This window comes from Ailuropoda melanoleuca, chromosome 14, assembly GCF_002007445.2.
Source record: "Ailuropoda melanoleuca isolate Jingjing chromosome 14, ASM200744v2, whole genome shotgun sequence".
In the NCBI taxonomy this organism is placed as follows: domain Eukaryota; kingdom Metazoa; phylum Chordata; class Mammalia; order Carnivora; family Ursidae; genus Ailuropoda; species Ailuropoda melanoleuca.
Genome location: NC_048231.1, coordinates 4,216,186 through 4,229,837, shown reverse-complemented (window position 1 = coordinate 4,229,837; position 13,652 = coordinate 4,216,186). Strand labels below are relative to the sequence as shown.

The 13,652-nt window shown below is 43.5% G+C and overlaps 1 protein-coding gene across 3 annotated transcripts in view; it reads right to left on the bottom strand.

The window, feature by feature from the left end:
• PRKCH (protein kinase C eta) overlaps positions 1-13,652 on the bottom strand; it is a 223,182-nt gene that overhangs the window by 55,792 nt on the left and 153,738 nt on the right. For all 3 annotated transcript variants that reach the window (XM_019800114.2, XM_002913033.4, XM_019800118.2), the window contains one exon: positions 11,015-11,169. In XM_019800114.2, the coding sequence (XP_019655673.1) occupies positions 11,015-11,169 (155 nt within the window). The remainder of the gene's footprint in view (positions 1-11,014; positions 11,170-13,652) is intronic.

The window sequence follows — 13,652 nt, the reverse complement described above, 5'->3', positions numbered from 1 at the left end:
CAAATCCCAAATGAATTCAACTGCTCCCCCCATAAGCAGAGTCTCCAGGTTTTACAATCTGTCCCATATGCTCCAGGACCTCTTAAGGAAACTATCTTAAGGATTTAGGATAAGTACGTGGTTTAAGTATACTAACTACACACAATTTCAAAATATTGCTTAAATAGAAAGAAAATGATTTGGTTTGAGAGGAAAACACTATCAAATTTAGTTTACTATAAAAAGACTGGTCTTCGGAGGGTTGATATTTACAAGCTACAACTCCAATTTCTGTAAATAATTCCCTGTTATTGAGGAAGCATCTTAGGGATAATTTCAACTCAACCCATGCTACAAAGAAAACCCAAATCATCTGATAGCCTGTATACAAGGAATAATCTCTTATATTGACATGGCATGTTTCAAAGAGCTTTCACATTTTCACTTTCATCTGATTTGAGCTCCATGGAAACGCTGCAGTGAAGCCATGTCAGTGTACAGATGGGCAACGCATTCTGCAACCTGCCCACATCCCCAGGACCAGCAGAAATCAGGGCTGGGTCTAGCACCCAGAACTTCTGAAAACCAAGCCCAGCATTCTTTCAGTTGAAAGAATATATAAGTGATCTTTTTCTATTCTCTTACAGCATTGCAATTTAAATGGAATTGTACTTTGGGGAACACTTACTCTAAATGATGCAATATATCAAAAAATTTTGTAAGCCCCAGAGCCAAATTTAGGCAGATTTCTAATGGGGTCTGGTTTCCTAGGGTTCTGTCCTTGGCTCACCATTCCATTTAAGACACTCTTGTTGGGCGATGTCATCTAGTCTCCATGATCTGAACTAATAGCTATGCCCTGATGATTTCTAAATATGTGTTTCAGCCCGTCCTTTTCACTGAGCTTCAGACTCATATCCACCAGCCCATTTCACATCTCCACAGGAATGTGTCTCAGGTACCTGACATTATGTTTCTACATCTTGTCATCTTCCTCTTCTGCCTAGATGTCTTCCTGGGCTCATGATCTCTCCCAGATAATGGTAGCCTTAGTTTTAACTTTTCATCACCTCCTACAAGTTTGCCTAAACCTCCATGTTAGGGAAAGTGGCCCTTCTCTGTGTTCTCATAATATGCTGGGCATTCAACCGCCTACCTAAACACCACAAATGACCCTAGGTTTCTCCTTCACCCCCTGGACCCACCCAGTCACTAAGGCCTGACTGTTGTACTTGCTCACACCTCTCCATCTTATGCCCTTCTCCTCAGCCCCACCATCACCGTCTTGGTTCGGGTCCTCATTATCTTCTTACCTGGAACACTGCAACAGTCACAAACTGAACCTTCCCCTGCTACCTACATGTCCATGTCTGCATGCTCCCTCCCCCAAATAAATAGGAAATATCAGTCCACTCATGTCAGGCAAGCTGCCGAAAACTCTTCAGAGGCTCTTCTTCACCTGCTACATAAAACCCAAATTCCCTGGCATGAAATTTGCATCCGACACTGGGAGTTTCCTATCAAATAACTATCCTGCCCCTTTTTCCTTAATAAGAAAACCCTGATTTATAGCTGGGACATGGCCACATAATGATTTCCTAGCCATCACTGAAGCTAGGTGCGGTCATGAGACCAAGTTCTGGCCCATTCCTTGGTAAGTAATGTGTGGAATTTCAGGCTCTTTAAAGGGAGCTAACTCAGCTGGGAGAAGTGCTCTTTGCACTTTTTACTGCCTGGAACGAAAACAGAGATGACTCTGGAAGCTTTAGCAAACACATTAGGCCATGAGGTGACCTTGAAGATGGCTGAACAGAAAAGATAGAAATCTCGGTCCCAAATGACTCCATGGAGCTTTCATGGCAGAGCTTTCATGGGAGAGAAAAATACATTTCCAACTGGTTTAAGGCACCATCATATTCCATTTCCTATTACAGGCAACGGCACCCAATCCTAAGTGATACAGAATTCAAATATCTCAAGAATGTTAAGACTTTTTCATAGCTTCATTTCTGCCAACCCCTCAAGACTTATCTTCCACCAGAGCTCAAAATTTAAGTCCCAAAATTCTTGTAGTTTTCCACTCCACCCACGTACTCACCATGAGCTTTCATGCTTCTCAACTTCTGCTCAAGCTTGCCCCCTACCTAAACACCCTCCTTATTTCTATTCAAGTTTTAATTTTTCATCACCTCCTACAAAAGTTTGCCTTAACCTCCATGTTAGGGTAAGTGGCCCTTCTCTGTGCTCTCATAATATGCCGGGCATACTCCAATTCTAGAACCCATCTGCCATTAATTATTTATGGGCCATCTCTCCCAATCCACAGAAAGAGCCTCAAAGGGCAGATACCACATCTATTCATTTAGTATTTACATCTCCTAATAAAAGTGGGAGCTCAGTAAATATGTTCTGAGTTCAGCTGCATTTTCCTCTGCCTCCAAACGTCCTGATAAGCTCTTCATGTCAGCAGTAAGTTAAAGACTGAAACAAAATCTTCTCGTGGTATTTTTTTTTCCTGAGATGGGAAACAAATGACAGGTGAGCCACCCTAAGAAAACATCCACTCTGAGAAGGAATTTACTGTTCGGTTGCTTCAGACTTCAAATTTCCTCATCTATAAAGAAGAACCTGGCACTAGGCAATCTCAGAGGCTTCATATGGCTCTAGTATTTATATAATTCCACTGTTGAATATAAACACATAGAACCGGACATAAGGGACTCACTGTGAATGGATAGTTCCTCCAGCAATTGGCAGCATGACCAGCCTTACCTAACTTTTAAATAAAACACTTATAAGGAGTGTCTAACAAAATCTTGAAGTCATCAGATGACAATGAACACTCAGGATAATGAAAATTCTATTGTGGGAGGATATGCCTCCTAGACTTCAAATTCATTGGCCTCCTTTAGAGCTCCAGAACTTCCCATGCTTCCTCCTGATAGTGGGAACCGGCATTTGCTATTCCTTCTATCTTAAATGCTCTTTCCATCCCTCTTCAGTGGCCACCTCAGCTCAAGAGTCACTTGCTTAGAAAACTCTTCTGTCTTTCTCTGACCAGATTAAATCACTGCATTAGAAGTTCTCACTCATTGCAATGCACTCTTCTTCATGGCACTGGTCACCACTGTGATTTTCTATTAGTATGGTCATTTGATTGTTGTCTTTCTCCCTTACTCGACCATACCCTCCGCAAAGGAGTAGCTTGGTTTTACTCATCATTGTACTCATATCCTCGGCAGAGAGTTGATGCTCAATAAACGCTTGCTAAATATCTCCAAAGACTGTGTGAGGGAGGAGAAAAGTGGCCAAGTTTCATTGGGGGAAATGTCCAGCTATTCTAATAAGCTGAAAATCCTCTGAGCTCTCCTTCACATCTTTGAAAAAGGATCTTGAAGTCACTTTCTGGTGACAGTGGAAGAGCAGGCACTGAATGAGGCCACCATCTGACAGAGCAATCCATGACAAGCTAAGAAGCAGGAATGTGATTTAAAAAGTTTGGAGTTTTAGTAACCATCCCAGGTAAGGGCTCAAAGGCAGAATCGGATATGAAAGTTACCAGCGTATGGAGAACCCCATGGCTAGCACATCCTGAAGAAACAAGGGCTATGATGAAAATGACAAATGACAATTTGTAGTTGTCTTTGCAGCAAACAGATCAAGAAAGAGTAGACCTATTTCTTGGAGCAGAAGGAAGGTTGTTACCGAATGGCAAAGGGAAAACAGAGCTCCTAAATTCGGCTTTCATCTTTATCTGAAAAGATTTTTCTCACTAGAGTGAGTACAATAAATATAAATATTGAAGTGAATTCCAATACAGGTGAAGTAACAGTAAGAGTCCAAAATTCCAGACTCAAATGGAAGACATTTGGGGACCCTGAAATTCTGCTGGTAAGAACTACTTAGGAGTGAGAAGTTCCCAGGAGATGGGAATCTAACAGATGTTGTAACAGATGTTACAATTTCCAAGAAGGGGAAACACAGATATCAGAAAACAATGACTCAAGCGTGCGATAGTCATCACTGACCCATGCACAAATTGGTTGGAAAATAGATTAACTGTGAATTCATAGACACAGAAGCAATGCTCACAGAGGTGACACTCCAGATAAAACTAGGCTGAGCTAATTTCAAATCACACAGGTGTCTGAAGTCAGCAAGGCATCTATTGGTCTGGTATGTTATCCCTGAGAAACAAGAGTCTGATGATATTAAAGATGGGTATATCCACACAGCTCCAGTAACTGTTTTCAGAGACTAGGTTAACAGACCTATCTTGGAGGGAGATTGTCAATCTTCCCAAATTCTGAATTTAAAAAAAAAGTCAAATGAGGTAGAGACTGTTCTCTCAACTTGAGGAGAACTCAAAGGTGATTTTCTTTAAAAGTTCATGTGCCATGTTAGGTATACATGTAAAAGACAATATATTTCAGGTCTGGATCCTCTGTGGGTTAGTTCCACATCTGGACAATGGAACAACAAATTACCATAGCAAGCACTTGGGGCTTTAGGAGTAAACACTGATTACCATGCACACAGGGTGTCAACAAGTGCACAGGGCACAGAGCGATCAGATGCATGGGTTCCAAGTGTGTATTAAAATGCACTGTGTTCAAGTGTAAATGGTAAGGAGGAATGAAAACTTAAACTGTGCTCTTCTATAAAGGCTTTCTCGCTAAACATATTTAAGATACACTCTGTGCTTTGTTAAGAACAGCAAATCCACTATGTGCTGGCTGGCTTTAGTGGTTTGGGGTTGAAATGTCAACTATGGCTGAATTCCCCTTTAATATAGATTATGAAACATGATAGAAAATGGGATCTGCAATGCTGGAGGGCAGGTAAATGGGATGCATGCCCCTTTGTCTTCTAACTTTTCTGTAGGACTTGACTCTGAAAAAAGTCAATGGCTGTGTAAATTATTCATGAGCTCTATCTGAGTTCCCAATCAGCCAACAAGCCCAGGACAAAGGAATGAATAGTCTTTTTTTCCCCTTAGCAAAGTGGCTCATTGACTGCTTACTTCCCAGCCCTTTCTTCTTGGTCTCTGGGCCATGGCAGCCCCAGACCTTCCAACCAAAGGCAAAGGCACAAACCCGGCTCTTGCTCTATCTCCAGGGAACCAGGCTTCTGTTCCTCCATGAAATGCAAGTGAACACATCTGAGAATCAGGGTCAAGCAGAAAAGCACAGAAATGTAGCTGGCCTTTCTCCTCTCACACAGGCTCTGTTGGCTAAGGGAGAGAAGAAAGTCAAGGAGTTTAAGGTACTTCTAAAGTCCTATTGGACAATCACTTGTCCATGGCACCACCTTTGTAGCTTGCTGAAAAATAAAAACCTCCCCTGGCAAAACCCAAACAACCACGCCTCTACAGACATACCTCAGAGATACCGCAGGCTCCATTCCAGACTGAACTGTCTGAAACGAGTAAATAAATTTTTTGGTTTCCCAGTGCACATAAAAGTTATGTTTACACTGTACTATAGTCTATTAATTGTGCAGTAGCGTTATGTCTAAAAAAATGTACATATCTTAATTTTAAAATACTTTATTGCTAAAAAAAAAAATGCTAACCAGCTTCTGAGCTTTCAGCAAGTTGTAATCTTTTTGCTGGTGGAAGGTCTTGCCTCTTTGTTGATGACTGTTGATTGACCAGGATGGTGGCTGCTGAAGGCTGGATTGGGTGTAAAAATTTTAAGACAACAATGAAGTTTGTCATATTGATTGACTCCTTCTTTCATGAACAATTTCTCTGGAGCACGTGATGCCATTTGATAGCATTTTTATCCACAGTAGAGTTTCTTTCGAAATTGGAGACAGTCCTCTCAAACCCCACCCCTGCTTTACCAGCTAAGCTTATGTTCTATTCTAAATCTTTTGTGCTCTTTTCAACAATCTTTCACAACATCGTCACCAGGAGTAGATTCCATCTCAAAAAACCACTTTCTTTGCCCATGCATAAGAAACAGCTCCTCATCCATTCAAGTTTGATCACGAGATCACAGCAACTAGTCCCATCTTCAGGCTCTACTTTTAATTCCAGTGCTTTTGCTGTTTCCAACACATCTGCACTGACCTCCTCCACCGAAGTCTCGATGCCTCAAGGTCATCATCCATGACAGCTGGAGTCAACTTCTTCCAACTCCTGTTCATGTTGATATTTTGACCTATTCCCATGAATGTTCTTAATTGTATCTAGAACGGTGAATCCTTTCCAGAAGGTTTTCAATTGACTTTGTCCAGATCCATCAGAGGAATCACTATCCATGACAGCTGTAGCCTTTATGGAATGTATTTCTTAAATAATAAGAACTGGAAGTCAAAATGATTCTTTGATCCATGGGCTGCAGAATGGATGTTGTGTTTGCAGTCAATGAAAACAACATTCATCTCATTGTACATCTCCATCAGAGTCCCTGGGTGACCGGGTGCATTGTCAGAGCAGTAATATTTTGAAGGGAATCTTCTCTGAGCAGCGAGTCTCAAAAGTAGGTTTAAAATATTCAGTAAACCATGTTGTAAACAGATGTGCTGCCATAGAAGCTTTTTCGTTCCATTTAGAGAGCACAATCAGAGTAGATTTAACACAATTCTTAAGGGTCTGAGAATTTTTTGGATGGCCCATGAGCATTGGTTTCAACTTAAAGTCACCAGCTGCATTAGCCCCTAACAAGAGAGTCAGCCTGTCTTTTGAAGCTTTGAAACCAGTCATGAACCTCTCTTCTCTAGCTAGGAAAGTCCTAGAGCATATCTTTTTCCCATATAAGGCTGATTTGCCTACACTGAAACTCTGTGTTTAGTGCAGCCTCCTTCATTAACGATCTTAGCTAGATCTTCTGGAGAACTCACTGTAGCTTCTACACCAGCATTTGGGGCTTCGTCTTGTACTTTGACGCTTATGGAGATGGCTTCTTTCCTTAAGCCTCATGACCCAGCCTCTGCTAGCTTCAGACTTTTCTTCTGCAGCTTCCTCACTGTCTCAGCCTTCACTGAATTGAAGAGAGTGAGGGCCTTGCTCTAGATTAGGCTTTGGCTTAAGAGAATGTTGTAGCTGGTCTGGTCGTCTATCCAGACCACTCAAACTTTCTCCATATCAACATTAAGGCTGTTCTGCATTCTTATCATTCATGTGTTCACCGGACTAGCACTTTGGTTTCCTTCAAGAACTTTTCCTTTGCATTTACAAGTTGGCTAACTGGTGCGAGAGGTCTAGTTTCACCCTATCTTGGCTTTCGTCATGCCTTCCTCACAAAGCTCAATCATGTCTAGCTTTTGATTTAAAGTAAGAGACACATGACTCTTCTTTTTACTTGAACACCTAGAGGCCACAGTAGGGTTATTAACTAGAGTAACCTCAACATCATTGTGTTTCAGGGAATAGGGAGGGCCAAGGAAGGAGAGATGTTGGAAAAGCTGGTCAACGGAGAAGTCAGAATACACATATTTGTGGATGAAATTTGCTGTCTCATGTGGGTGCAATTCATGGCACCCCAAAACAATTACAATAGTAGCATCAAAGGTCACTGATCACGGATCACCATGACAAATATAATGATAGTGAAAAAGTGTGAAATATCCCTAGAATTACCAAAATGTGACATGGAGACACAGATTGAGCAAATGCTGTTGGAAAAATGGCACTGGTAGACCTGCTCAACAAGAGTTGCCTCAAACCTCCAATTTGTGTGTGTGTGTTTGTGTGTGTGTGTGTGTGTGTGTACACACACAAAACACAGTATCTGTGAAGTACGATGAAGCAAAGCACTATAAAATGAGTATCCCTGTATTTGGATAGGTCAGAGGCATCATCCACGAGATCATCTTGGCTCTGATATAGGCCATCCCAGGACATGTCTGATAAACGGGCTTTCTGACGCTCCCAAGCTTCTCTCTGTGCTCTCTGGATCAAATTCACACCCTGGGCGATCCACCTGTGCCCTTTACTGTGTGTGAGTTCCAAGGACTTGGTTTTCAAAGGCTTATCATTAAGACTCTACTCTCAGGCTAGTAACCTGAATGGAATTAAATTATCCTGTGAAATTAATCCACAGGATAAAAATAGCTTTTCAATCCATCCGAATTAAATGTGTCCCCTTCAAAGTCAATCATATCAGTTAGAGCCTGCACATGGGATTCAAGTTGAAAAGTAAATTAAAATAAATTCTCAAACTTGAACTGCAGACGCCAAAAGTTTAAACAAAATTTCTCAAGATGTGGGCTGATACAGTTTCACAGAAATGACATCAGGTTATGGTGTGCATCCTCCTTATTCCCAGACCAATGAAACGGGTAGAATGAGAAGCGATCACATCCTATACAGGAAAGCAAGTCTGTAATGTGGTGCTCAAACAAAGCCTCTAACAAACGATTCAAGAAAATGCGTTTTGACCTTATTGCTTTTCTCCACTGCTATGGTCTGAATGTTTATATCCCTGCCTCCCTGCCTCCCTGCCCCCGGGCCGGCCCAAATTCATATGGAGAAATCCTAACCTCCAAAGGTGATGATATTAGTAATGTGGGGCCTTGAAGAGGTGCTTAGGTCATGAGGGTGGACCCCCCATGAATGAGGTTAGTGCCTTTATAAAAGAGGCTGCAGAGAGTTCCCAAAACCCTCTGCCATATAAGGACACAGAGAAAAGATTAGCCTTCACCGGACACCAAATCTGCTGGTGCCCTGATCTTAGACTTCCAGCCTCCAGACCTGTGAGAAATAAATTTCTGTTGTTTAGAAGCCACCCAGTCCGTGGTGTTTTGTTAAAGCAGCCCAAAAGGATGAAGACACACACTCTGCCTCCTTTTCACGAATTAAAGTTGCCCTGTCACCAGAAGGGAATAAGAAGCCTCCTCTTTAGTGGTACGCTAAGTCTGCAAGTCTCTCCTCAGGAGGCACGGTAGCCCAGTGGTTAAAGACGTAAGTTGAATTGTGGTTTGGGGCACCTGGGTAGCTGAGTCGTTAAGCGTCTGCCTTCGGCTTAGGACGTGATCTTGGTGTTCTGGGATTGAGCCCCACATCAGGCTCCTCTGCTGGGAGCCTGCTTCTTCCTCTCCCACTCCCCCTGCTTGTGTTCCCTCTCCCGCTGGCTATCTGTCTCTCTGTCAAATAAATGAATAAAATCTTTAGAAAAAAATTGTGGTTCTACACTAGTTAACAGTATGGTTATTAAGTCTTTCTAAGACTAAGTTATTCATCTAAATGACACTAATGAGATTACTGTTGTATAATAATAGTGCTAGGAGGATCGGTGAGAAATGCAGGTAAAGAGCCAGCTGTCACATTGTTCCATGTAGCTCTTGTTACCATTGTTAATATTATTATTTGGATTTACAACAGAAGTCCCCATCAAATAGGGAAGTCATAATTCTTAAAAATTAAATGTGAAGAAGGCTCTCTCTGGGGTAAACAGAGCAGAGATAGATAGATGGATGGATGGATGGATGGATGGATGGATGGATAAGCCACGGAGAGGAGAGAACAAAAGCAGAGCTCATGGCCCAGAGTCTGCTGCTACCACCAGAAAGACCTCCGATCCCTCCACCATCAGACACTGGGTCAGCAAGCCCCACCAATCCTGCATTGGGCAGGATGCTGCAGCAGGAACGATTCCATGCTGGAGCTGCCGGAAGAGACGGCCTGGTCAAGAATGCTCAACACACAGGCCATCTAAAGCCACCTGTGGCAGCTCCGTGGCCAAAGGATGAGTGGAGATTCCTGTTACTTCCAAGCAGAGGACTCCCGCTGCTGGTATCCAGCCTGGCTCAAAGCTCTGCACCCCCGCCTCTGTCTCAGAGCCCGGGCTGAGACAAAGGGCTACTATCTAGTTGAGGCTTTAGGGCCCCGTGCTGAGAATTTACGTTTCTCTATCGTGCCTGTTTTACCTGCTTTGCTTTCTCTCTTCTTTCTGGCATCGTTGACCAGCCCTGATGTGTTCTTTCCTAGTCTCGCTCCTCTTTTGAGAATTTACGTTTCTCTATCGTGCCTGTTTTACCTTCTTTGCTTTCTCTCTTCTTTCTGGCATCGTTGACCAGCCCTGATGTGTTCTTTCCTAGTCTCGCTCCTCTTTTCCTATTTTGACTCCTAGGATATTTAAGAATATTCCATTCTTAAAGCTCTCTTACACTTTCATCGTGATGTCAGTACGGTTCTGAGCCCACAAAGGGAACAGCATTAGCAAGGTTAATAAACTGCCAGTTTCAATCAGGAAATTCTTTAATTTGACATTCATGCTCCTAAAATAAAAATGATTTTTTTCTCAAAGGAAAGCAACAATTGCATGTCGAGAGAAAGAAAGTTCGTGTGGTGACTAAGTTACAATGTTATTTAAAAGCAAGACACTGACCTCAGGGAAAAAATGAAAAGTTAAGAATAAACATTGTCTAACATTCACTGTTACATTTCCCACCTTACCTAATCTTATGTCTGAATAAAGTTTCATCCATCCATATCCCTTACATTCTGAGATCTAACAATGACGACCCGATTTTAAGCCCCAAATATATATTATACTCAAAAGACTGTGTGCCATGAAATGGAATCAAATAATATTCAGGAGGGGCTACAAATGCTAAATATTATTAAGCAGGACACTGCTCACCAACAGTTTACCTCTTAGCTCCTGGACTGGTGAGCTATAACCCAACTGACCCAGATTCTTATCATGGTAATTTAGGGCAACAGATAACCTCACTCTTTGGTGTAGGGATGGATTCTTAAAATGGAACGGAGCGCTTCCAACATGAAAACAGAAAAAAGAGCAACACTGGTCAGCAGCTTGTAGGGTCTGGCTGTATGAACTCATGAACCGTCTCCATGGAGCCCCTCAAGCTGGCTTTATGAATACTACACGGGGGCAATTCTGGTTTGCAGGCAACGTGGAACGCTATGTTATTCATTTATTCTAATGGACACTCAGACCTTTGTGAATTTAATTCTAAAAAGATTTCAGTTGATTACCAGGAAGAATGGAAGGGTGGATGAAGCCAGGAGGGCAAACAGGGGATGAATTAGGGGAGGGGTTTACCAGTGACCAAAACTCACCGATAGATGATTCCTTTCTCGTGTAGGAACATGAGCGCCGAAATGATTTCTGCTGCATAGAAACGAGCTCGTGCTTCATCAAAACGACGAGACTTCTGAATGTGAAACATCAAGTCGCCCCCATTCACAAACTCCATCACAAAAAACAGACGATCCTGGATAGAAACACAAGAGAGGACTCAGCGTGGTGTAGCCGTTAGCCTAGAGTTCGGTCAACAGGTTACCCTGGGCTGTGGCATGGGCAGAAGAGGTCATCAAGTGGAGTTCTGGGTGAAACATTCTGGCGGGGTCAGTGCTAGGCATGAGGGCCGTGGGATTAGATCCCTGGGTTGGGGGGTAGGGTGAGGGAATAACACCTGGATCTCCTTTAAGTGAGTCCACACAGCTTTACTCTCTGCTCTAAATAAAAAGCAGGAAAGCCTCAGAAGCCTCTAGTTCTCATTGCAGCTCTGCACCTTAAACACCGTGTAACCTCAAGCTTAATTGTTTTTGGACGTTCACCATTAGTAAAGTGAGAACGATGACGCTATCCCTAGCTGAATCATGGGGTTTTAGAAAGCAGAGGAGAGCAACATAAATGGAAAGGCACATGCCTTTCCTCTGGAACATGCAGGGTAAAGCACAGAAAGCAAGGGACACCTAACAGCTCCTCACCTTTGGGCAGGGAACACGCGCAGAAAAAGGAAAACGTTGTAGACAAGTCTGCCTAACAGCGGTCTAATGACAGTCTCAGAGTGGCGTCAGCTTTAGAAATTCCATTCAGCCCAACAGAAAATTCCCAAGTCAGGAGGAGAAACGTGCAGACGAGTGCAATGCTGTCTCCAATTGGAAAGAGCTCTCAACCCTGCAGATGAAATGGGCTCTTATGGGCTCCCGGGTGACTCAGTCTGTAAGTGTCTGCCTTCGGCTCAGGTCACGTTCCTGGTGTCCTGGATCGAATCCCGCATCAGGCTCCCGGCTCAGCAGGGAATCTGCTACACTCTCTACCCTTCCCCCCTATTCACAAGCTCTTCTCTCTCTCTCTTGCACTCTTGCTCTCTCTCAAATAAATAAAGTTTAAAAAAATGAGAGAGAGAGAAATGGGCTCTTAAGATTCCCCATGCAGTGCACTAAGTACTAAGTGGTGTGAACAAAGTGCTTTAACACTTTATTTTTTTTTTTAATATTTTATTTATTTATTTGACAGAGATAGAGATAGCCAGCAAGAGAGGGAACACAAGCAGGGGGAGTGGGAGAGGAAGAAAGCAGGCTCATAGCGGAGGAGCCTGATGTGGGGCTCGATCCCATAACGCTGGGATCACGCCCTGAGCCGAAGGCAGACGCTCAACCGCTGTGCCACCCAGGCGCCCCTATTAACACTTTAATAAAAGAAACGTGAAGTCTCCATGAAAAAGTGATGTCTCCAAGATGGAGGACACTATAAAGTGCTTTGTTTCAGGAACCCCTAAGAGCAATGGATTTCCCGGCTCCCTCTGCTAACATTTATGAAGTCCACGGCTAGCCAGGTGCTGAATGAGGTGCCAGGGACCCAACAGAGAGTAGAAAGGGCATAAAACAGGTACAACCTCTAGCCACATAGTCTGGTGTGGGAGACACACATTACTTAAAAAAAAAAAAAAAGAGTTATATACCCTGGTAAATATACAAATTCTGGTAAACCCTGTGAAGGAAAAGTAAAGGAAGCAGTGACATCTGGTCATCTGCTTGGGGGTCTGTGGAGGTCCCTTTGAGCAAGGGACACACAAGGTAAGGCCTACGTGATCACCCCGTATGGCCAGCCATTATCCTTTTGGGAGAGGGAGGGTGGGAGGTCATTTAGTAGGGAAACTGGTATTTGCCAGTTCACAAAGGACGCGTGCTCAGAACGCATCTATCCTTGTGGTTTTAAGCTCCCTGCTTCTGCTCAGTGTTACCACATGTCCACAGCCACCCAGCTCATATTCCAAGTTACCACTGGTTTCATCAGGCCTTCCCCCAAAAGCAGAACTCATGACCTCTCTATTCCTGATTTTAAGTAAGACCTTAATTCGAAGGAAAAAAATCCCCTGGCTCTGCGAAACTCCTCCATTAATGAGAAGTATGAACGTAAGGGTAAAGATGGAACAGCAAAATTCACACGCATGAAAACAAAAACCAAACAATAACAAAACAAATCTTCTGGTTGGCCAATCTAAGCCAACTGGAAGCTCAACACAGGAAGCCATTGGACGGAGCCAGGGGCCTTCATCTGAGTGTGACTGACGAGCGGAGCGGAGACTTGGGAGGGACGCTCTGATGAGCAAGGGTGTTCTTTCTTTTCTCTATGGGAAGGACTCAAGTGGAAAGAGCAGGGCAGTGGTGGAGCGGGTTGGAGGGTGACTATGTGACGGAGACCTAAGAGCTGCATCTGCTCAGGCAGGTGTGAGGNCGGGACACGCTCGGATGAGCAAGAGTGTTCTTTCTTTTCTCTATGGGAAGGACTCAAGTGGAAAGAGCAGGGCAGTGGTGGAGCGGGTTGGAGGGTGACTATGTGACGGAGACCTAAGAGCTGCATCTGCTCAGGCAGGTGTGAGGCCGATGCTGTGTTCGTTTAGACGGGGTGCCCAATGGGGACCCGATGAAGACTCAGGTGGTAGAGCCACCCTAGCCACCCCTCAAT